The sequence below is a fragment of the Myxocyprinus asiaticus genome, chromosome 11 (genome assembly GCF_019703515.2).
Source record: "Myxocyprinus asiaticus isolate MX2 ecotype Aquarium Trade chromosome 11, UBuf_Myxa_2, whole genome shotgun sequence".
NCBI classification, from domain to species: domain Eukaryota; kingdom Metazoa; phylum Chordata; class Actinopteri; order Cypriniformes; family Catostomidae; genus Myxocyprinus; species Myxocyprinus asiaticus.
The window spans coordinates 13,266,732-13,291,703 of NC_059354.1; the positions used below are offsets into that span (position 1 = coordinate 13,266,732).

A 24,972-nucleotide genomic window follows, 5' to 3' on the forward strand; every position below is an offset into this window, starting at 1 on the left:
CTATCCACATTAAAGGGATAGTTCACCCAAAAATGTAAATTCTCTCATTATTTACTCACCTTCATGATATCCCAGGTGTGTATGATTTTCTTTCTTCACCAGAACACATTTGAAGAAAAATAGAAAAATATCTCTATAGCTCAGTAGGTCCTTAAAATGCAAGTGAATGGAGATTTCTCTTTTGAAGCTCCAAAAATCACAGACAGTCAGCATAAAGGTCATCAATACAACACCAGCTGTTAAATTAATGTCTTCTTAAGCGACACGATCGCTTTTGGTGCGAAAAAAGAGAATTTTTTTAAGTAATTATTGTAACTCTAAATCATGCTTTCGTTCTGCATCGGTATGCGCAGGTGACGTAATCAAATGTATTGGCATTTGAAACACGCGAGAACTGACACACATGCATCACAGCCGGAAGAGCAGCGCTGCTTACAACTGAGAAGGGGGAATGCTGTATAGTGGCTTGGTTGGTTTTGGTTTAGATCTGTATTTATCTGTTTCTTTACTCACAATGGTGCATTTGTGTGCTTATCCTGGATGTCTAAACTGAGAGGAGAATGAGAGATTTCGTCTGTATCCATGCTAACGCGAATACATCACACCACTTGGACTCCACCCTCTCGTGAATCCTAACGTAAGCGATGGTTTATAGTTAAATAGTACTTCAATATTGATATTTTTTCACACCAAAAGTGATCGTATTGCTTTAGAAGACATTGATTTAACCTTCGTATGGGTGACATTTATGCTGACAATCTGTGATTTTTGGAGCTTCAAATGAGAAATCTCCATTCACTTGCATTTTAAGGACCTACTGAGCTGAGATATTTTTCTATTTTTCTTTAAATGTGATCTGGTGAAGAAAGCAATTCATACACACCTGATATATCATGAGGGTGAGTGAATAATGAGAGAATTTTCATTTTTGGGTGAACTATCCCTTTAATTTTATAGCTCCATACTCTTACTGTTTGGCAAAAATTGTCTCATTTGTTTGGCAAAAACTATCTCATTTTTATTTCTCCATAGAATTTTAGGAGAAACATCTTGATATTTGAAAGTTGATACGTAAATGAAACATACATGAGAACTCCTTTAAAGGGAAAGTTCACCCAAAAATGAATATTCTGTAATCATTTACCTACCACCATGTCATTCCATACCTGTATTATTTTTTTCTTTCTTCTGTGCAACACAAAAGATGGTTTTAGGCAGATTGTTCAGCCTTACACCCCGTCTACACCGGACGTGAGCGATCTCGCCAATGCAAAATAGAACAGGGAATCTGTTTACTGTAGATGCAACATTCAGTGTAGACAGCATCGATTATAATGTGAAAGACCTGCTTTTGTCACATCGCTCTGTGCTGCACGTGTTTGGTGTAGACAGGCAGTCAGTCAGCATTCACTTTTATTGTATGAAAAAATTATGCAAAAAAGTGAACTATGATTGTGGCTAACATTCTGTCTAACATCTCATTTTGTGTTCCATTGAAGAAAGTAAGTCATATGGGTTTGGAACAACATGAGGGTGAGTAAATGTAACAAAATTTTCATTTTTGGGTGAACTATCCCTTTAAGTCTCCTGAGCTATGAAATAGCAATCCTCTCAGGGTAAGTACACTGACAGATACCCCACTGGAGAAACTTTTTTCTGATGGTCTCTCACCCTAAATCTTTCCATATAGACCCACAGCTCCAACGGGTCACCCTTCTCCCCCTTCAGTCCTTTGTGGCCCTACAGAGGAACAAACATACAGATAGATGAGTAAATTAAGAGAATGTGATTGTTGTAAGAGAGAAAAAATTAATTATATGCAATGCATTCAGTATTTTTGTATCTCAGTGTCTCCGTTATACAGAAATATATGAATGTTCATACTGATATTCCAGGGGCGCCTTCGAATCCTGGAATGCCTGGCGTTCCAGAGTCTCCTCGAGTTCCATTACAGCCGTCAGCTCCAGGTTTTCCACGAGGACCAGATGGCCCCGGGTGACCCTTATGAGAGATCAGCAAAGACTTACTGTTTTACTTTACTTTTTTAATGTCTCTGTGAATTGGCTCGACAAGCACTTTTGGCTCGACTCTCAAATTGTAATGGGAAGAGCCACATTTGAAGCTGTTAAAAATGCTCATAAACACACGTCTATGACACACATTTTATATTAATGTGCCAAGTTGCTTGATAACTGTAAACAGCCTACAGTTAGGCTGATGAAATATATGTCAGAATAATTGTTAATTATTAATTATCAATTTGAACAAATTATTCTTAATTTGAATAAATGTAACTTTATTGAACGTTGGTGTCTTTTATAATTTTGATGTTGCCGCTGTTGTATAATCCACTTGCATCGTGCCTAAGAACCCACCTTACGATGTGGTAAAATCGCTGTAACACTCATGGCTTCTTGCTTTTCTGTCGGTATGTTTCCAGTTTAAAAGATATTGTTTTTTATATATACAAAAACATACTTACCGGAACACCATCTGCTCCAGAAAACCCTGGAACTCCCTCCATACCCTAAAGAAATTCAGTAACATCTTAACATGTCACTATCCTCCATAAAGATTATATTTTTTAAACTCTCCCATTCATGCTCTTGAGTATGTTCTAAAAAGGCTGATAAGGTATATGTATTGTCAGTTTACATTAGTGTCTGTTCACTGAAAACACAATCACATTGAAATAAGCATTGTTTGTATGTATTTGTGATAACCTGATGTATGGATTAAGCTGATGAATCGGCTGACATTTGGTTATACTGAAATTATCACTACTGGATGAAAATTTGGCAAAATTGGCTGGTTATAGTGGTCGATTTCCTTTTTTATTTTAGTAAATAGTGTGTGGAATTAAGTGTTCATTTAAATTCAGCAATTTTTTTGTACATCTTATTTTCTATCATTAAATGGCATTACATGTGTCATCTGCCACCCGGCTAAAATAAATATTTCAGTCGACCACCAGAATTTATCCATACAACCCATGCAAAATATTTCAAATGTATATAGAGTATGTAAGACAGAGATACACACCACACTTCCTTTTGGACCCATAACACCTCCTTTGCCATGGTCTCCTTTCTCTCCCTTAGGGCCCTGGAGGCCTGGGTCTCCTAGGCGCCCTTGAGGGCCTGTGAGGCCCTGGGAACCTAGGGGACCAGGCATACCCTGGGGATCAGATACAACAGCGACGAGATTAGATTAAAGTACATACAGCAGAGATTTTAATCAGATGAAAGCACTGAATGTATGTTTATCAGGTTTTAGAATATAATGTGCAAATTATATCATAAAAGCATTAGGATAAGGATTTTCATATTTGTAGTAATGTGGGACTATGTGACTGATAAACACCTGATGAAGTTGCAGACTGATAAACACCCAACAAAGCAGCAGCATACAGAGATAACATAAGTTGTGTGATTGATTTTGCTGTCAGTTCAGGGTGTACCATTATGCGTTGTTGTTATTTCCATTTTATGGTATTTACCTTGTGTTTACCCATAAATATATATTAATAGTGTAAGTGTAAACTATGACAAGTAAAACATCCATAGGCATGCTGTTCTAACAGTTGAAGGAGACACATACCATACACTCATCTACTCATTATATTTAGTAAAGTTTAAGGTGAAAAAAAAACAAAACAAAAACAAATGTAAATTAAAAAAAGAGAATTTAATTATACAAATATGAACATATATAAGTGTAGCAAACAATTAAAAAAAAAAAAAAATGTATCATATTAAATATATTTGCACTTACCACTTGTCAGAGAATGCACATGATCATAACATGGCACCAAACTAAAAAGTATTCCCCCAGAGCTGGATTTTTTATTTTATTTTATTTGTTTTTATTTAAACATCATGACCACTAGAGGGCAATCTCTGCTAACATATTTCAAGCTCTATAGCGCCATCCAGTGCTCTTAAGGCCACACTGCATATACATTTTGAGGATATGAGTAATTTGGTATGGACCAAACATGCTTTTAAGTTGCATTTTTATTTATATTTTTTTGGATTATAGTTATTGATTGCATTCATTCATGAGCTGAAACACATCAGTCAAACAATATTTCATAACCCACCATCTATCTTAAATTCATTAAAAATAAGCCATTTACATGTCTTCACATGTTGTATTTTGATACAATGATAATATTAGATTTTATTTATTTTATTTAATATTAGATGAGTTAGAAACTTAGAGTGTTTTGTAAATGTACCTAGTCTGAGTCTGTTCCTGAGTCTGTACTTGTGGATCTGTCTACTCAGCAGTGATGCACAGATTGAGCAGACACAGTATATTAAACTTTTCACTCAATTCAGAGTCATTTCTAATGGACACTGTGCAGACAGTTTTGGGTCAGTACTTTTTTTTCTTTATCATTATCAAGTGGATCATTGTGGTTTGGGATTATGCTCATTTGTTTATGTCTTGAGATGTGTGACGGGGAAGAACTAAAGTCCACTAAACAAACCCCTGTTACACTCTGATCAGATGCATTGATAAACAGACGCCCTGCTGTCTCGTGTACACTTCAAACCCTTTGGCTTAATCCACACTCAGTACTATACACACACTACCAGATCTGAGATCCTGTTAAGAATGAGGCAAGAGAACATGAAGGATTTGCTTGATGAAAGAAAATACTATGTATATGATGCCATTCACACAAAGCACATACATGTCAACAGAGCATAAAACAACATCCCAGATTAAAAGAGGCATCTGGGTAGTGTGCTTTTTTTTTGACATGCAAGAAAGAGACTTGATTAAGAGACTGATTTGCATGATAAGTATGGGGCCGCCCTCTTCACTGTCTGCGACCTATGAATGAGACTGTTACAGCTCACAGTACTTGTGGCAGTAACAATGTACTTTTAATTTATTCTCAAAATATTAATTGTCCATTTTGCAGAAGTAGCAGATGTTTAGGATAAACATGATTGATAATTCTCACTTTAAGCTCATAGTTTTAATAGGAATAAATCACATCCAAATAACTTATCATCAGTCTCTACCATTCCTTCTTCTACAGTATAACATCCATTCAGACAGATAAAGTGGTTCTAATGTGATTAACTAAAAACTGAACCAAATGCCACATATTAGCCAAGAACAAATCTCTTATTTTGGTTTTAGGTTTTTGAAAAGAGGGTCACACAACACACAGTGGTCTTAAGGTCCTCATCAGTCAAACAGACATGAAGCATGTGCATGAGGTGTTCTCTTGCTCCCAAAGACTCTTGACCTTGGACCTCAGAGACAAGGGCTAGCTACTGTTTAAATAAGTGTGAGACACTGGTGGTGTCTGAAATATGAACATTCTTTCTACTAAGATGCCTTCATCTGGTCTGTATTTGAAGGAGGACATTTATGCATAGGCAGCATTTTTCAGGACACTAGGTATTTGGGTCAATCAACTGACATCATAGGACCTGTGTTAAGGAGTAGTTAGCATGGACCAACACAACAAGGTCATGACCTGGCTGAATTTGAAGTGGACATAAGCTGGGTTTCCATCCACATATTTTTATGCACATTTTGGGATATCGCATAAAAACTGCTGTATGTAAACATTAAGATGTGACAAAAATCTCCAAAATGTGTATAAAAACGCTTGAGGTGGATTATTTTTATTTGATAAGAAAACATTTGCATAAACTGCAATGAAAACACATTTACCGAATACATTCCTATTGCATTTATTAAAAATACAACATGCATATCAAAAAAGTCATGTGACTGAATAATTAGTTAATAACTAGGTAAACCAGCAGACCAATCATCACATCTGAAATGTTGCTCTGGTCACCCTGAAATCCAAGAAAATCCAAAACCTGCATAGAATTTTAGCTTATGAGAACTGAATATGTATTTATAAACCAAATTTATCTGCCACAGTGACAGTAGTCAGTAGTGAGCTTGGTGCTGCAGGGCAGTAAAATTGAGTAAAATGCAGCAGATATTCCCATGGAACTACAGTAAAAAAATAAAAAAAGTGTATATATTTATATTATTCACTTGTATATATATATATATATATATATATATATATATATATATATATATATATATATATATATAATGTAAAAAATAATCTAGAAACATAAGACTTCTCCAAGGAAAATGGGACATAATATAGTACAAACAATTCAATTTTGCTTTTAAAAACTCAAGGGAGAGTATACAAAAACACTTCATAACTGTGCAACTTATTACCATAGAAATGGAGCACGATTAATTTCTAAGTGCCCTGGGAAAAGAACTAGACTAATTATGAGTGTGTATAAAATTAAAGCACTGGTATTAATAGTTTATACAAGCTGAAATGTTTTGCAAAAATTTGAACTGATAGACGGGATGCTGAATTTGAAATACTATACAAATAATAATATTTATACAATATAAACTGGCAATCTGATTCTGAAGCAGGGGACTGTCACTGGCATGGACTTTGAGAGTGTTCATCAATTGATGCAAGTCATTACAGAGACATTAAGGGGCCATTCAAACTGAAGGAAGCTAGACACAGTGCAACAAATGAAACAACACAACAAAAGCAAACAACACATACAGAATTTAAAAATTAAAGTTCTTGTTACTTGACACAACATCTAAAAAATGTGGTGCTCCTGCGTGAGACACTGAACAAACAAAAAAAACAAAAATAAAACAGCTGCGGTGCAACAGTCATTGACGTCCATCAAGCGCATGTTTACATAGAAAACAAGTAACAGCGAGACGCACACAACAACACGTCTGGTGAGAACGGCCCTGAAGAGATATTTAGGCTGCTCATTGTTTAACTGCAGATACAGATGTTCGAATAGCATATTAGTGTAAAAAAAAAAAAAAAAAAAAAAAAAACAAATCAAAGATTATAAACATGGGTCCTTATACAGTATCTGTCTCCTTTTCTTGATCTTTCATCTGATAAGAGGTTTAACCTGTTCAAGTGAGTCTGCCAACTGGATCAAGTAACTGAGCTCACTTTGTGTCCTTCACCCATCCCTTCAAACTGCAAAAGCCATATTTAACCTCTGCCAAATTTCCATGTACTTTTCTAAAACGCAGCACAAGCAGAACCTCCAGTGTGTGGTGTCACAAACAGTCTTTGCCAATGAAGCATCACTATTACTATTCCTCATGATTTGTATTAGGGATCTGAACAAGTATTACATTTTACTGCAAGCAATATACTTCTCCCTCATGCTGCTCCCTCAGCCTTTAAAGGGGTCATGACATGCCTTTTTAAAATTATTTTAACCCTTTCACACGTACGAACAAACCGGTGTGATTACACTAGGCTGGTACAGGAGAAACTCATGTGCGAAAAGGTTAATATGTTCCTTGAGGTTCAATTTTAATATTAGTAAAGTTTTTCGCACACACACACACACACACACACACACACACACACACACACACACACACACAAAAACTGTCATTAAAACGCTCGGTTTTAGTGCTGCTTCTCCTTTAAGACTTGACAGTAAATGCCCACTGTTATGATTGGCTCTCTGCTCTTGACTGACCTGCTCTCTCATTATATGTGTTTGACTTGAACTCCATCTGGATTTGCAGACTGGCAAGATTTGCCGGTTGCAGCCAGGGGAGGAGTTGAAAAGAGAGCTGTCAAGCTGGACACATTGCGCTTTCAGTCGCATGCTGAACCAACACCAGTCACGGAAGATCGCACAATGTTTGCTTTCTTTATTACAGACGAAGTGGAAACCAGATAGACAGATGTTTGTATTTTACATAAAATAACCAGAAACATTGTTCATTTGAAAGATTTGTGCTGCTTAATACAGTATCAGTTGTGTGTACAAGAAGAAAGTCCAATAAAAGACTGTATTATTTTAATACCAATAAAGAAGTCAGTATTTTTTTAAGAATAAACATAATATTACTATGACAAACATAATATTGCATGATATAAACATGACGCACTGATATAAAATCACATTGTTTCACCGAACTGGAGGTGTCAGAATAAACACCATGGTAATGGCATACTAATATACTACTCTTATTTCTGCCATAGACTGACATAGCAGTAGTAGTAAGAGTAGTATGTGAAGTATGCACGAAGCGGACGAAGCATCAAAATAATATTTAATTAAACAAAAACACACAAACATAAACACATACAGGGCAGCTGCCTGTAGCTCTATCTCTCCCGAACTGCCGCCTTAGGGGCCGGGCATGTGTCATCATGGCCCGGCCCCGCCCTCCTCCTTGCCACACTCCTCCCTCCTTTCTTTCAGGCCGGGGAGCCCCTGGCATAACGAACACCCCCCCCTCCTGCCGGCAGGTCTTCCCCGCCTTCTCGGACCTGGGAGGGAGACAAGGGGAGGGAAAAGCAACAAAAAAAAGAGAGGGAAAGGCCAACACAGAGCGACAGAGGGAGAGAGGGAGGAGAGAGTGAAAAAAACGTTCTTGCCGGTTCTCTGATACGCCGTAGCCTGGTCCTCGGTCACTCATCCACCCTCTAGTGGATGATAGTCCTCCGTCCCCTGGCGGATGGAATGCCCCGCCACGTTTTGGTGGATGATAGGGGTCTCCTCTGCCCCTGGCAGCAGTTCTCCCACTCCAGACAGTTGGTAGTGAGCCCCTCCCCGCTCGAGGACGGCGGTCTTCCCTTTGACCCCGCTGCGTTTTAGCGGCCGGTAGGGGTCTCCTCCACCCCTGGCAGCGGCCTGACCACTGCAGGTGGTCGGTAAGGAGCCCCTCCTCCCCTCGCAGTCAGCGGTCGTTCCTCCGCTTTCAGGCGGCCGGGCTCCTCTGTCCCCCGGTGGATGGCCGCAGCTGCGCCTTTGGGGTGGATGGTAGTGGCGAGGATTCTGGCTACACCGCATCCCTCCTCCTTCCCGGGTTTCAGCACCAATGTAACAGGATAAAAGGGAAAGGAGGCGGCGTGAACCGGATGAAGCATCAAAGTAATATTTAATTTAAAAAAAACACACAAACATAAACACATAGAGGGCAGCTGCCTGCAGCTCTCTCTCCCTTTATCCCTCTCGTTGGCTTGATTAGCCTGATTAGGGGCCGGGCATGCATCATCATGGCCCGGCCCCACCCTCCTCCTTGCCACACTGCCACAGTGTGAAATCACATTGTGAATGAAATATAGAGAATGAGTCATTTTGGCATCTTGGTTTCAACAAATGATCTTTTTGCAGTTAAGAGGAAGTTTTGAGTTTTGAAATCTATGTTTTTTTTTTTTTTTGTACAATGACCTATTATACAGTATATTAAAAGATCAAGAAAATGTGTATTCCTCATGACATGACCCCTTTAAGATACAAGAAAATATCAAATACAAGAGATTTGTCATTCCCTGGGCTGTCACCACTGACCAAACCAATCCCCAGCTGGCCTTTCCACATCCTGTCCTCTCTAATGTGTCTTCCTTATTTCTTGACCTACATTCTCTGTTCTGTTCACAACAGGAGAAAACCAACCAGCTGTGCCCCCGAGAACCCTGTAAAAGACAACAGGCCAGACATCCAAAAAAAGGTAGAAAGGGTGAAATAGGCTTAAAAAAAGCAGGAGGAATGAAATAATAATTAACTTGACAAGTTCAATAGTTCAATTAGGATAATTAGATTAAATGTTCATTAGTATGGAGTGACTGGCACTATTCACATCATAACCACCCTGTCCTTTCAATTGTCACCCTGCAGCCAGGCTCCTGACTGGCATATTATCCATCAAAAATGGATAAATAAATGAGAGATCATTTTATTAATTTGCTTGCATATTTCCACCCTTATGACAGGACACACAATGTGGTTAAAGTATTTATGGAGTTAATTAACAGAGGTTCGGGAGGAGCATGTTAATTTTAATCTGACAAATCACAGCCCGTGAGTAGGAGTATATAAGCCGCTGCTTACCTGCTTCCTGTGACAACTCTCCTGACATGACAGTCTTTCTGGCATTCGCCCTGCCCACTGCCCACGAACAGACCCAGGCAGTCGGATCATCGATCGGATGTAACTTCACTGCAAAGTATTCGCCTTCATCAGAACAGCTCTTCCATCCAAACAATCTCGTTTTATCAACAAAAGCTGCCACAGCAGCTCATTTTTTTTTTTGCAGTATTGACGACTACCATGTTAAGTGTTATATTTTTTACTCTGTCTTTCTTTCTATGCTCCATTCGCCAAAGTAGTTTATAGCGTGAAGTTTTCCACAAACTGGCTGCTCCAGCTCTGCATACATGTGAAAAAGCTCTCCACGACTGCTCATATGTTCTCTTATCTAAACTTTCCACCCGGAACGGTCCATCGCATGAGTTGCCTCTACGAACAGGTGCTGTTCCGGCTTCATGCCGTTCGAGTTCCATTACAGTGCCTTTTTTATTCGAAAGTGAGAGAAACAAAGATTAACCATTCAATCCAACCACCATTTCAATCCCCCCCAGCATTTTTTAATCTGGTCCTTCCGCACAGGTGATACCTGTCAGCCTCATTACCTCGCCGCACAGTTCGTTTAGGGCGTGCTCTATCCAGCGATTGTTCGTCATCTTCTAACATGAATATCACGATTGTTTCTCCTTCCAAAGTGCTCTTCGGAGCATGATTTATTCCATTCTGAACACAGGTGCAATCACACAACAGCGAACTCCTTCCAATAGACCGATACTCTAATTACAACTTCTTTCCAAACCAACATAGACATTTTAGCACGAGCTCGCTGCCGTGCAGCACTCGCTCTGACCATTCCACAGCACACTGCAGTTATACACAGCCTCTGTCCAGATAGACACGAGCCGAATTCGGCTCCGCAAGAGGCGGATAATGCACCATGTCCCAACTCATTCATAATCATCCTGCAACGTGTCTCGCCTCCTCTCAGCATTCAAGCTCGCCCCACCGTGCATCCCTGATAACACGAAGCAAGTGCTGCTACAAACTTTCACTCATCTCTACACTATAACATGATTTTCCCTCCTACCATCAGGACAAACACTTCACACAAGTAAAATCAATCCATTTCTCCTGCATTTCCATATGCAGTGCAGAGCTGCAACTCTCTTTATTCCTCGATAATTTCATGCTGTTCACACCTATTACTATGCGATTCATTTCCCATGCAAGATGTATATTGTACAGCAGGTGGCAGTCATACTTCTAAGGAGTGAATGACCACAAGTAAATCCTTCAATAATGATTGCAAGTCCATTTCTCCTGCATATCAGTATGCAGTACAGAGCCAAAGCTCTTTTATTTCTCAGATCATTTTATGCTGATTTTTTTCACATCGTTTATTGAGATGTATTTTCCAGCATATTTCTCCTGCATTTCCGTATGCATTGCAGAGCTGCAACTCTCTTTATTCCTAGATAATTTATGCTGCTGATCACATTGTTTCTAAAAGTTACTAATATGTATTTTCTTTTTTCTCTGGACTCATGTCCCTGAAACATCGACTGCATGCTTTTCCCTCTAATAAGCATTATAAGTCCGCATGTTTCCCCCTCAAATAAGCATTAGCAGCCTGAGATTACCCCTCTACAGGTGCAAGTGCAGCTCACACTACAGTGGCTGTGGATCTAACTTTTCACAGATTTCTTAGGGTTGTGAAATGTGTATACGTTTCACCCAAATATAAATATTTTGTAATTTCTGCAGAAACGCTTGAAATTGCACCATCCGCAAGGGTTCCACCAATATTACTGCCAACAGTTCTCTACGAGAGCTCTAAAATCCCTTCCATGGGATTGTTCACAGGTTTTCCTCTTGCTTTCACTATCTAGGTTTTACTCCAAGACTTCACCGTTACCTTCCGAGGAGCCAAAGACGGCAAACTTTTACGTTTCTAGAAAGTGCGGTGCTCCTACCATTGGCTCAAATCATCCCTAAGCAGCACAAATGGGCTGTCATATGACAAACTCTCCTGACACCCTAAAGTAGCGCAAACGTGCCGAACAGGTGCAACAACTGTGGCGTCATTCCTGCAAACGGCGCAAATGCACTATCCAAGCACCGCATTAATGGGCCTGTTTTCCTCTTATTAAAAGTCTAGGGCATAAATATATATGTAACACTACTTACAGGGAAAGGAGGAGGCGAGAACCGGTTTGACAACTTAAATAATAGTTTAATGAATAAAGTTAAACAAAACACACACCCATAAACACATACAGCGCAGCTGCCTGTAATTCTCTCTCTCTCTCGAACTATCGTCCCCGGCCACCTTTATCCCTCGCGCGCCCCATCAGGCTGATTGGGGACCGGGCGTGCATCATTCCAGCCCGGCCCCGCCCTCCTCGGCTCTACAATATATACGCACTGCAGACTACAATTTGGCAAGGTTCTCTACTCAGCACCACCTGCCATTAAAATGCAGTGTGGGCTCTTCCGTTTGGATGCAGTGTGAACCTATGCAATTTAGGCCACAAGTTCTCATGTTTGAATGCAATATGAGCTTGCCCATTCAAGCGCAGTGTTGGTGCAGTAATCTTAAGAGCCTTTAGCATTTCCCGTTAACCTTCGCATTGACATTTCCTTCGCTCATGGTTAAAACGAGCCCAACACATAATAAATAGAGCTTGATATAACCTTCAAAATAACTTTTGTTTCCTTACAGGCACACACAAATGTAATAAAACCATGTGTGCCCCACTTGATACTGCAGTTGCAGTGCCCCACCAGACAATGCGCCACAGCGCCTGCCCACTCTCGATACTGCTGAAGCATCACCCACATACTCTCGATAATGCCACAGCAGCACCCCTTTCGCTTTTTGATACTGCCGCAGTAGTGCCCAGCCATCACAAACATAATAAAGTTGTATTCTTAACTAAACTTTTGCTTCCCTTACAGATGTATATAAAATAATACATTTACATATTCCTAACTAATCATTTGCTCCCCCTACAGGTAAGTACAAAGTAACCTTTGCTTCCCTTACAGGTGTTGATAAATATAAAGTAATTTGTGCCCCACCTGATGCTGCCATAAACAGTGCCCCACTCATGCCAAATGTGCATACACAGAGTTATTACTATTTTCTCCACAGGCACTTTCAATTCTTAAGTTCCATAAATTTATAGATGTGCATCTACAGCAATGGAAACACTGCAGCACTCCTACGGGAGTCCCTTTAACATGCCCTCAAATACTCAATCCACTGCGGCAACAGTACTCTAAACTCTGCTCCTGCAGGAGGCCCACTTACTCTACAGCCGCAGCAGCGTTTTACCATGCTTCTGCCGAAGCCCTTTGTCTTCGCTTCTCAGCAGCTGCAACAAGCATTACAGGAGATGGCGGTCACCACCACCTCCTGTTCTTTTCAAAGCACCATATTTCCCCATCTCTGAGAATACCTCCGCATGCCAGCCGATCTGACAGTATACCTATGGTACAACTCCCTAGGGCTGTACACAGGCTCTTTAATTTAAACCATCGGGCCATTACGTGAGGCTGCCCCTGTAAGCTGGCTGATTAGATGCAGATATCAATGGTAAAGCTCCCTATAGCCGCATAAAGGTCCTTCGTCCAATCTTTCCACCCAGAGGAGGCCCTCATGCGAGGCTGCCTCCAAAAACCGGCTGTTCTAATGCAGTTTACCACGATCTAGCACTTCTGTCAGCCCTTGATTTGCCGTTTTCTTCACCCAATTTAGGAGATTATATATATTGCGCTTAATAATGGTTCTACTACAGCATATTATCAGCTCGCTGTCCTAAATACTTCCTGCCATAGTCATGGTACTGATCTTTCACCTTAATGCCTTTTTGGGGGGTAATCAGGACTCGAGTCGAGTCTCGAGCTCCGAGCCCTCCAGTATACGGACAGCAAGCCAAAGACGTTTACCACTTCAACACAAGATTACATTAACATACAAACTACGGAACAACCTGTCTGCGACCTTTTTCTTGATTTCTATATTCTTCCGTCATGACTTACAATTCTTTGGCAGCAGTGGAACTGGGTAATGCTCTACCATAACCTGTGCATTAGCTTAAATGATAGTGACATAATGATAGACAGGCACGAGCACTGGCAATCCACAGCACTTAAATCTGATTTAAATTCCTGGCACACAACACAGCATATGCACTCAGATGAAAAGGTTCTTTGCCTGTGTCCTATCAACCACAGATTAGGGAATGTGTATATGTTTGTGTGGTGAGGACTTTACACAGATTCACAGCCTTAACCTTCCATGCACCTGCATAAACACACACAGATGAAGACTGTGTCTCTGATTAACTCTACATCAACTGAAAGGATTTCAACGGGGACCTGCACAAGGGTGAGTGTCTCTTAAGTCTTCTTTTAGGCCTATTATTTCACTTTGATCATCTGGCATTGATTTTGCAGATGTACGCCGATATGCAACAATGAAGAGATCAAAACCTTATTCAACATCACTGATTGCGTTCCCACACATTTCTGTCCACTATCTTTCATAAATGAGAGAGACTTCTGTCCTGTCCCATCCTATTAGTGCAGATGCTAATGAGAAACAAGTGGCCTGACTGAAACAGAACTGCCAACAGAATCCAAAATAAAAAATTTTCTGGTAAAAGGAATAGTTTCTCAAAAAGGAAAATTCTGTCATCATATACTTGGACCCACATGTCTTTCCAAACCCCTAGCATTTTCATTCCCTCCGTTGAACACAAAAGGAAAAATTTTGAAGAATTTATTTTTTGTTTTGTTTTTTAAGGAATATTCTGTCTGCCCTTTTTCATACAATGAAAGTAATTGGGGTCTGTCAAGCTGAATCAAGCAAAACTATATTAAAAGCACCATTTAAGTATCAAAATTCCATGTCTTCTGAAGCCATACGATAGATTTGTGTGTCAAACAGGCCAAATTTAAGTAGTTATTGACCTCAAACATGACATGACGCATCTAAAGGCACAATATTTTATTTGAGAGCTTCAGCAGAGGGCAAGATTTTTAGTGCACAACGACTTACATTTTGGTTTGTTCCTTACACAAAGCTATCGTATGGTCTCAGAAGACTTTAAAATATCACATACAAGTGATATGGGTTGCTTTTATAATACCTTTATGGTGTTTTTTGGCCTTCTTGAGTTTGACAGCACCAGTCCCCCATTCAGTCATTATACGAAACAGAGCGGCCAAAATATTCTTCAAAAAGTCAAAAGGGTTTGGAACAACAAGCGTGTGAAAGTGTGGACAGAATACATTTTTGGGTAAAATATTCCTTTGAAGATCTGACATAGGTAAAAAGGGAGTTAGAAAGAGGAGAAAAACAAGTCTGAAAACACCCCAAAGAAAGGGGAGAGGGCGGCTGAATAGCGTTAATGCATTTAGAAAAATACAAACAGACATCGCACCAAGTGTGCATTTGTGTGGGGAGGAAATGAGCAATTAGCAATTAGTTAAAGTCACTGGCAGCTCCTGGGAGTGTCAGGTGAGGTTGAAACTCTCCCAGGGTTCTCCAGTTCAGAGTGGAGCCTTAAAACTTGCAGGTCATTTCCTCTTGCTCTCACCCTCTCCCTTTGCCTCACACCATCTCTTCCTCTCTGAATCAATCTGCTGTCTTTTGATTCATTGTACCATTCATTTTACTGCACATCTCTGCAAGATAGCTTTGTTTAAATTCTTTTTGTTTTTCTATGGCCTTAACAAAAAATTCAACCCTCTTCGAACTTCCAATATTCTTTTTATTTTCTTGTTTAATTTCCAATTGTGAGTGTGACAGTAATGCCATATTTAAAATGTGTCTCCTGAACTCCTCCATTACCTCATCACAAAAGAATTTGTTGGGGGAAAATAAAAAAAAAAAGAGACAGGGGAGAGTTGGTGTCAGGGTTGTAAATGTAGTTGTCTGCAACTAAGCATGATACATAGCAAAGGCGAAATATATATGTTTGCATGCTTTAGCAATCAAAAGCTGCACACAGGTATGCTGCTGTTCATTCAATGCATGAGCCTAAAAAACTGGATCCATAAACACATTTACATATACCGTAGCTGTAAAATCATACTTTATTAATTAATTTATTAAATAATTTATTTCTGGATACACATATAGTAATGGAACAGGCAAACACAGACAATGGAGTACAGGTGAAGGCACAAGAAGATATGGTGAATAGAACCAGGGTTGGGGAGTAACGGAATACATGTAACGGGAATACGTATTTAAAATACAAAATATAAGTAGCTGTATTCCACTACAGTTACAATTTAAATCATTGGTAATTAGAATACAGTTACATTCAAAAAGTATTTTGATTACTGAAGAGATTACTTTGCATTTTATTGTCATTTGTTTCATTTAATATTTAGTCCTTTCAGATGGAAAACATTTATACATATAAATGATGCGATCCAAAGTGCATTTGAACAGCAGTGAAACACTTTCTTATGATGTGTTACATTCATACGAGCAGACAGAGAAGTACGTTTGAAGTAAGTTTGGAGCAGAAGAAATAGAAATAAACCTTGTGTAAATTGTCAGCTTTACGCTAAGATAAAATGCTATTTCTAGCCATTTTACATGCACATGTTACCAGGCACGATCATATTTTTTTATCAAGAAAATTCACGTTGGATCATAATTTATTATTTTCTAGTAAGACCTTTGATATTAGGGCAAAAATCATATTCTTGATAATTTTTGCATTGTTTTCTTGTAAAAATATCTAAAAATCCTTAAAACAAGATCAATTTGATTTTTCTCATTTTAGAAACAACACTGCATAAGATATTTAGGTTTTTCAGAGAATGTATTTTTAACATGTGTATTTTGTCTTACTGTACTGGCAGAGTTTTTATAGTCAAAACAAGAGAAAAAAATCTACCAGTGCTGAAGGAGTAATCCAAAGTATTTAGAATACGTTACTGACCTTGAGTAATCTAACAGAATACGTTACAAATTACATTTTACAGCATGTATTCTGTAATCTGTAGTGGAATACGTTTCAAAAGTAATCTTCCCAACCCTGAATAGAACAAGTTATGGAAATACAATATCCTACAAAATATAAAGAGAGGTGAATTTACTAAAGAGTTGTGCCTCTTTTGTTTGCTGTATTTGAGCAAATCACCCACAATGGAGTTTAAACTGGCCCTATCTGCGCTGGTATAGCATTGCACCATGCATATTTAAATTAAGCCATTATTTTTATTTTATTTTTTAGCACAAACACGCCTTCTTTCTATGTAAATTAGGCTTATTGTAGGCTCATTCAAAAAAGTCACATTTTTCTGCTGAAAAATGTTGCACTATTACTGCCCGCAGATAGCAAGCAGTAAATGTAATTTTATTCAAAAGAGATTTTTGTGCACAGAGGGCAATTGCACAAAGCAGTCTCAATTTATGTGCCAAGCTCTAGTGATTGATCAGAATTGTCCTGAACATTTAAGGGAGTCACTTAGCACTAGCTAAAACTGAATGGGCATTCATGGACAGGACTGACAACAGCATTCTGCTGTGTGAACATAGCCCATGTGAGGGCAGATTAACAGTAAAAAGACATAATAAAAGTCACAGTAGCTCTACTTGGACAAAAGAATCAGAAACCAAACATTCACATTGTCCAAGAGCCAAATAAGCAATATCTTAAAGTGTTTGGTGGTGATTTCTCTCTGTTCTGATTTCTCTGTACTGTCTGAATTGAAATTACAGAGGAAAGGTATCGTACATATGAGTTCAGGCTCACATGTTGTGGTGCTGCTGTAACTGTTGAAACACTGTTGAAGCTTCAAACAGTAGCTCTAATTTAATAGGCTGACTCAGGAACAGGAAGCACTCTGGAGAGTAAAGACAGGAATTAACACATCCAGCAACATAAGGAACTGATCAGTTAATTAAAATGTATTTTAGCTGAGCATTAATTGTGTTATGATATCTTGCGCATTATTTACATAAGCATTTGATGTGGATTTCGTTTTATAACTAACAGGGGGAATGCACGCACATCCAACACTTCTACAACAGGTGCTGGATCATGGCAAAAAGCATTGAAATAAAACTGAAGTGGATCCGCACACTGTTTAATTATTCCCTTTTATTAATTTAAAAGCCACAGCAACGTTTCGATCAGAATGGTCTTCGTCAGGCACACATTAATAGGCAACACATCAGTTAAGTACTTTTGTTACAACCAACCACATCATTATGTTCACCTGTTAATAATCAGGGTCAATTAACTCATGATCACTCATCTCACTTAATGAGAACAATTAATTAGAGATAAGTTCAAATGTCAGCAAGACATACATAAGTCTTCCATAATTACAAACATTTCACAAACATCAGTGAATCACATGAATGCAAATGTCACAATTTACGTAAAAACGTTTCAAACAGCAAATATCAGACACAGGTCAAAGCCAAACAAATACAAACACCGATACAAAGGTAAACGTTATCCCAAAATGTCAGTAAGTCACAAGAATGGATGGATATCAAAATCCAAGTTAAGACCCTTTGGATACAAAGTGTAAAGTGTATAAATATAATAGGCCTCTCTTTTTAATAACATTTTATTAACATCACCACCTCTTCTGGGTGATTTGACAAGTTCAAAAAATACCAATGTATCTAAGAGCTGAAAGATTATGTTTTTTTCAAATTAGAATGAACTGCCACAAGATTCTTTTGATCATTTGTAAGCATACTACTTTGATGTTCCGCAATCTTTGTTATTTGGCTATAGGCTAATCCACAAGGACATTTAATCATGTAAACAACATTCTTTGTAGTACAAGTGATGACACCCTTGATTTTTAATTCTTTACCCGAATGGGGATGGGAAAAAAGCGTTCGTTTTAACGATAAAATTACATTGGGCACAGTGACCACAACTATAATTGCCAAATGGGATAGATGACAAAAAATGAGTGGGACGGTCCATAGGCAAATCAGCTCTCACGACAAGATTATGAATGTTAGGGGGACGTTTATATAGAAATCTAGGTGACTCTTTAAAAACATCATGAAGAACGTGATCAGAATTTAAAATGTACCATTTATAACTAACAACCATAATTCTTTTATACAGTTGAAAAAAAAAAGCCCTTATAAAAGAAAATGCCCCTGAAAATGAATTCCAGGGGGAAGATATTGTCTATTAATGAAAAAGTTCATTTCTGACACTAAAAGAATGTGAAAATAGCAGGAATTTGTTAAGATGGTAATGTACAGCATTTTCATCAAATAAGCTTTCAACACACATTCCAGCCTAGATGAGGATGAGATTTCTCATCAATCCATGACAATTCCAAGTTTCCCCGCCTGCTTGTTTGAGTGTGTAATACTATGTTCCAAGGCAGAAATCCAAGCAGTAGTGAGATCCAGCCCCTGGATCCTATTAGTCATAGGAGCCCCTCTGAAACCTCAAAGCAGTTCTGCATGTTCCTTACATCCCCGTCCAAACACTGCTGTTGGAAAAGCTAGAACACAAAGAAACAGATCGAGAGAGTATCCCACAGCTGGCATCAACCAAAGTCTTTCTAGCAAGTCAATCCACTGACAGTCTCATTGGCCTCAGCTTCACTTTCACAGATGACTCGCTGTTGTACTGAAATCCAGTTATTTGGAACAGTGAGCTCAACAAAATCCAGGGATATCAAGATGCGTTTTTCAAGTTTAAAACTAGTTTTACTGTTTAGGTCAGCATTTAGGTTGCAAGACACTGAAAACCAGTGAGACACAATGTAACCAAAGCTTTGCTGATGCAGATCGAACATGTCCCGTAAGAGATTGACGAACTCAGTTACATATTATAATCCAAATAATTCAACTACGTTACATCATAGATACATTATGGCAGCAGACAAGTAAAGCATTTAGGCAATACAAAAAGTGGCTTGGATATGGGCACTGTTATTTTTCTGTCTTGTTTCCTCGAGGTATTGATTTGTCTGGATACCTTCTGTTATGTTGAGATCACGAAAAAACCCTCTGTGGCATTCCAAGACATTTTTGCAATTCTTTTTGGTGCCAACATTTATTTAAAAAAATTCCATACTGTTCTATAATTACCAAAAAAGGATCTGGCCCTTGACTCGTTCATTTAATTAGCACTGTCTATTTCTGTAAACAAGATTTTCCTCAGCTTCAGTTCCATGCTGAAAATTGATGTACATGGGTTGAAACAGTGTCCATTCATTGATCTCTGAGCTCCTCCGCTCTCACTGCCCTCGATGGTGGGGCTGCCAGGGGGTACTCGGCGATTCCCCAGGTGGATCAGGTGGTTGCGGTGCACCTGTGCCGCCACCTGGCGGAACTGCCCGAGACTCCCGCCCGAGACTAGGGCCTACAGTGCCACTGGACAGGCCGCCTCCGCCCTGCATGCCATGGCTCTCCTGCAGGTGCACCAAGCCAAGGCGCTAAGAGAACTGCACGAGGGTAGTTATGACTCGGGATTGATGCAGGAGCTGCGCTCAGTGACCGATCTCGCCCTTTGGGTGACGAAGGTCACGGCACGTACTCTCAGGCAGGCGATGTCCACCCTGGTGGTTCAACTTGGTCAAGATGAGGGAGGCTGACAAGGTATGGTTCCTTGACGTTCCTTGAAGAACCCGAGGAAGCCGACGGGCGACCCAGGCATGTGGAGACCTGCTGCAGGCCTAGAGATGGTAACCAGACCACTCCATCCCCCGGTGGAGGGCCGGGAGGAGAATCCTTTGTTGCATTTTCTTTGATTCGCCGCATGCCCGAAAGGCTGCGGTACCAATAAGGAGTAGGAGCATTTTCCTAATTTCCTGGGTCACACACCCGGTGTTTATGGCCGTCATTATTGTGATTGCCAGACACCGCACATTTATGGCAGGCACGACCCTGCGGAGGCGGGCCCCCCACCCCTGCGCACCCAGCTGCGGCACAACACACCTGCTTGGGCAGTTGTGACGGATTATGAGGTTCCCTCCTGCCCCCTCACTGACCAGTCCTATGGTGCATACCTGGAGCCAGGTAAGTGCTTCGATGTCCCCAGACTCAGCACAGCCACGAGCCCAAAGGTGTTGGCCTTTCCCTCAGGCGAGGAAGACCTGCAGGCAGGAGGGGGGAGGATGTACGTCATGCTGGGGGCTCCACGGCCTGAAGGAAAGGAGGAGGGCGGGGCCGGGCTGTGATGACACATGCCCGGCCCCTAATCAGGCTAATCAAGCTGACAAGAGGGATAAAGGCCACCGTAGGTGGCAGTTCAGGAGAGAGAGAGCTACAGGCAGCTGCCCTGTATGTGTTTATGTTTGTGTGTTTTTGTTTAATTAAATATTACTTTGATGCTTCGTCCGACAATCGCCGCCTCCTCTCCCTTTTACCCCGTTACAGACCTCAGTCCACCCCTAAAGAGAGTACAGACAGGTACCTACCCAGAGCTCTACCCAGCTCCCTGTCTTTGGCTTTAAAAGTTAAATGTGAGCTTCATTCTCTCAACATCCCCTAATGGGTGCCAATAAACACACAGACACAAAGACAGAGTGGGTGAGAGAGAAAGAGAGAGGACAGGAGAAATAGAGTGTGAGGAAGTCCAGACCTCTATGTGCATTTAGTGTGTGTATGTGTACTACTAATGCCATGCCAACAACTGTACAGAATTACACACAAACTCAGACCCATATACAGTCATGCTGAGCTCTCTAGGGGTCAATTGAGTTTCAAATCACACTCAATTAAAACTCTGTGTTCCCACGGCCTGCTGCTGACAAGAATTCGCAAAGCACTGCATGTTTTACATTTACATATGTTGCTCTTGCTGTTTATCTGTGATTCACAGGGTCAATCTAGCATTTTCAGAGCTTTTCTTTTTTAACTAAAGAACTGTATAAACGCTGTCTACATTACCCTTGACCATAAATTTCAAGCACTTAATCTTCATCGGGAGCATTCTGGAAGGCCCTCTGACAAAAAGACTATGGGAAATACAGCCAAAAAGTGACTTCTGCTATCTTAAACACACAAAAAAATAAAAATAAACATTCATAAGCCCAGAATGTGCAGATCAGTGTGCTCAGAGGATGGGAAAATCCTCCTGGTTCTGATTCCAATAGAGTCTCTCTGGAGCATTAGGCCAAGGGTGACAGGCCAAAGGTATGGGTCACAGATTGAACTGAACATTCAAAGGTTCATGTCCTTATTAGACTTATTAGGCAAGCTGAAACTAGCTTGAGAATTTTACACCACTCACATGGAGCTAAAAAAACATGATGTAGAATCAATGGCTTTTTGTGACCACTTCATTGGTGCAAGTTATTCATTCATACATGTTATACAAAGAAAAAAGATGCTTGTCTGTGTAATCTTAATCACAACCTAATAAATTGCTCCAATCATTACTTTCCATTTTGTCTGACATCATCATGACAGTGTGAATAGAGCCCAATCAACAAAGCCCCTCCAATCACCTGTCTGCTTTTAGTTGTGACCAATATGGTGAGGAGGTTTATGTATTCAGCTGTTTGCCTCCTAAAACCCTGTTCCATTTCTAAGTTTTGCACTTTAAAAGAACACAGAATATTGGAAAGGTCTTGTTTGAGGTATTTCACTCCCAAATGCTTCCAAAATTTGAGGCAACACGAAATGGAGTTCTTGAAAGCTTTGTCCCAAAGTCAACATGAAACCAAAATTGAACCGATTTTCGTTTTTCTTCACTTGGAAATATGTCAGATTATGAACAGCATTTTAGGTCGTTACTGCTTAAAAACAGGTGCATCTGGACATTTAGATGTATTTCATAATTTACTTGCTGGAAAAGTAAAGTTCACTGATCAAATAAAAGCCAATCAAAGCTTCCATACATTGGGTTACTCTTCCTGACAAACTCATACAGTAATGTACAGTATTAATACATCCTATGTTAAAAACAACAGTTGCTCCATGTGGATAAATGTTTCATGTTCATTTGGAGGTATATTTGGACACCATGTCCCACATGGAGGTTGTGGTTTGTTTAACCTCCCAGTGGCGCCCATTTTATTTAGCCTATAACTAATCTTCACAATGAAATATCTCCGGTCCTTGGGAAACACGATAGTCAAAATACACATGAGGCTCTAGGACTGCTCCCACACAGATGCAGCACATACACCCCATCCCCCCCCAGTCCCTTCTCTCATTGGTTCTCTGTGTTTTTTTCCCTACAGTACTTACATTGTTGCTGACTGGGCTAAAGGGTTGCAGCAGTGATGGGCTTTACTAAAAACAAACGAACACAAAACAAACAAAATTACACTGTAGGGGAGAAACAACATGGGCCGGAGAAGGGGAGCCTCAAGGTCCAGGCTCAAAACAGGAATCTCCAGTGGCACAGATGGACAGACAGAACACCTATAACAGGGAAACATCCACAATGAATTGGTACAAGACAAAAAACACAGTGGGGTTATATAGGAAAGAAAATGTGGATGTAATAAGGAAAGCATGTGAAGCAAATTAACTAATAACGAGGTAAGAAGGAGGCAGAGTCAGGATGAGAGACAGGAGAGCAGGAAGGAAGGAAGAAAAAAGACAGCGAGACAAGAAAGAAAGAAAGAAAGAAAAGGACAGAGTAACTGAGGAAGGGACATGACCAAGGAAGAAAGAAAGAAAGAAAGAAAGAAAGAAAGAGTGTCTCAGTGACACTATCCAGCCATAGTAACTCATTTGCTGACACTCTTCTGATAACTGGCTTGGGCTCAGAGGACATATTTTGCACAGATCAGCTACACTGAGAGTCTGTGTTTATTATACTTTTAATGTGTTTAGATTAGGCCATCATTAGTCCAGACACATAATCTTTTGGTCTATGGGCCACGTGTTGCCACATGTGCCTCACACTTCAGTCCATAGCTAGATATTGCGATAAACACTGGGTGAACGATAAATGGAAGGAAAATACAAATATTGGGACTATGTTGACAGCGCACATCCAGTTTTGGTTCATTTTGTTTTCCAGATACCATGTGTGTATATGATTTTCCCCATCAGTGTCTGTATAAGAGTGCATCGGTTTGTGCCTGCTTATGTTTGAACACATGTGCACGTGAATCTGTGTGTGTTTAGGGGCCCGATTGGGGCCCCTCATTTTCTAAAGGCGTGTTTGTAGCCATGCACCTGTACTGTTGCCTCAGGATTCAGGAAAGAGCCCTCTGGGGCTTAGCATATCAGTGCAGACAGGGTTCAGCTGTGATGAAAGTGAGAATGAGACTGGGGAACTGAACTCAACCACTTCAACCAGAAAATCAATAGCATTGCAGACCCATTACCTTTACATTACAACAGTCATGCCCACGGGAGCCCGAACCCCAGGTCTATAATAACAAGTGGATAATGAGAGAGAAATATCAAGTTTCTTTTAAGGAAACTATTAAATGTTTATATCAATTTTAGGTAACATGTTCTTTTGCTCTTTACAGAATAATACAGCACTGATGGAGTGATGATTGCTACCACACTGTGTGTTAGGGTGGCTAAGGGTTGAATTTATGTATATTTGTAAGTGTGTAATTTCTAGTTGCACCAAACAGAGCTAGAAAAACAAGTTTTCAAAAAGTTTCAAACACTACCCCATTTTCCATTGTTCAGAAAACAGACAGTCCCACCCCAAACTAATGCCTTTGCGTATCTGCTCTCTTCAAGCAGCTGTTTATATATATTTATATAAACACACTCTTAGATTTGACTGCATAAAATCTATGCATCCATAGCACCCTCTAAGTCTTCTCTATCATACGTTGACCTACCAACCACCTCAGTTCCAGCTGTGCTAAACGTTGATCATCAGTGGACCAACTGGTCAACCAGGGCAGAGATCCAAACATGGGTGGACTGAAGGCCAGAAGCTTGATTCAGTTCGTTAAAGGAAATCACAGTCTTACAATGGCCAATTGAGAGGAAATAACCATGCCTGATTCGGCCACCACACTAAACCGCAAAGAGATTTGTCAGCCAGTTCTATACTTCCTCTGTAACTGTCAGAAGATGCCAGTATCATCAGAAAGCTGTCTTGAAAATGTGATTTGAGCA

The 24,972-nt window shown here is 40.0% G+C and overlaps 1 protein-coding gene across 2 annotated transcripts in view; it reads right to left on the bottom strand.

Annotated features, from left to right (window-relative positions):
- LOC127448185 (collagen alpha-2(IV) chain-like) overlaps window positions 1-24,972 on the bottom strand; it is a 145,811-nt gene that overhangs the window by 58,252 nt on the left and 62,587 nt on the right. Inside the window, exons 2-6 of one of the 2 annotated variants that reach the window (XM_051710531.1) lie at window positions 8,176-8,890; window positions 3,043-3,177; window positions 2,483-2,527; window positions 1,885-2,001; window positions 1,672-1,740 (exon numbers count right to left, since the gene is read on the bottom strand). In XM_051710531.1, coding sequence (XP_051566491.1) covers window positions 1,672-1,740; window positions 1,885-2,001; window positions 2,483-2,527; window positions 3,043-3,177; window positions 8,176-8,508 — 699 coding nt within the window. In that variant the 5' untranslated portion in view covers window positions 8,509-8,890. The remainder of the gene's footprint in view (window positions 1-1,671; window positions 1,741-1,884; window positions 2,002-2,482; window positions 2,528-3,042; window positions 3,178-8,175; window positions 8,891-24,972) is intronic. The other variant, XM_051710532.1, reaches the window with a different exon arrangement.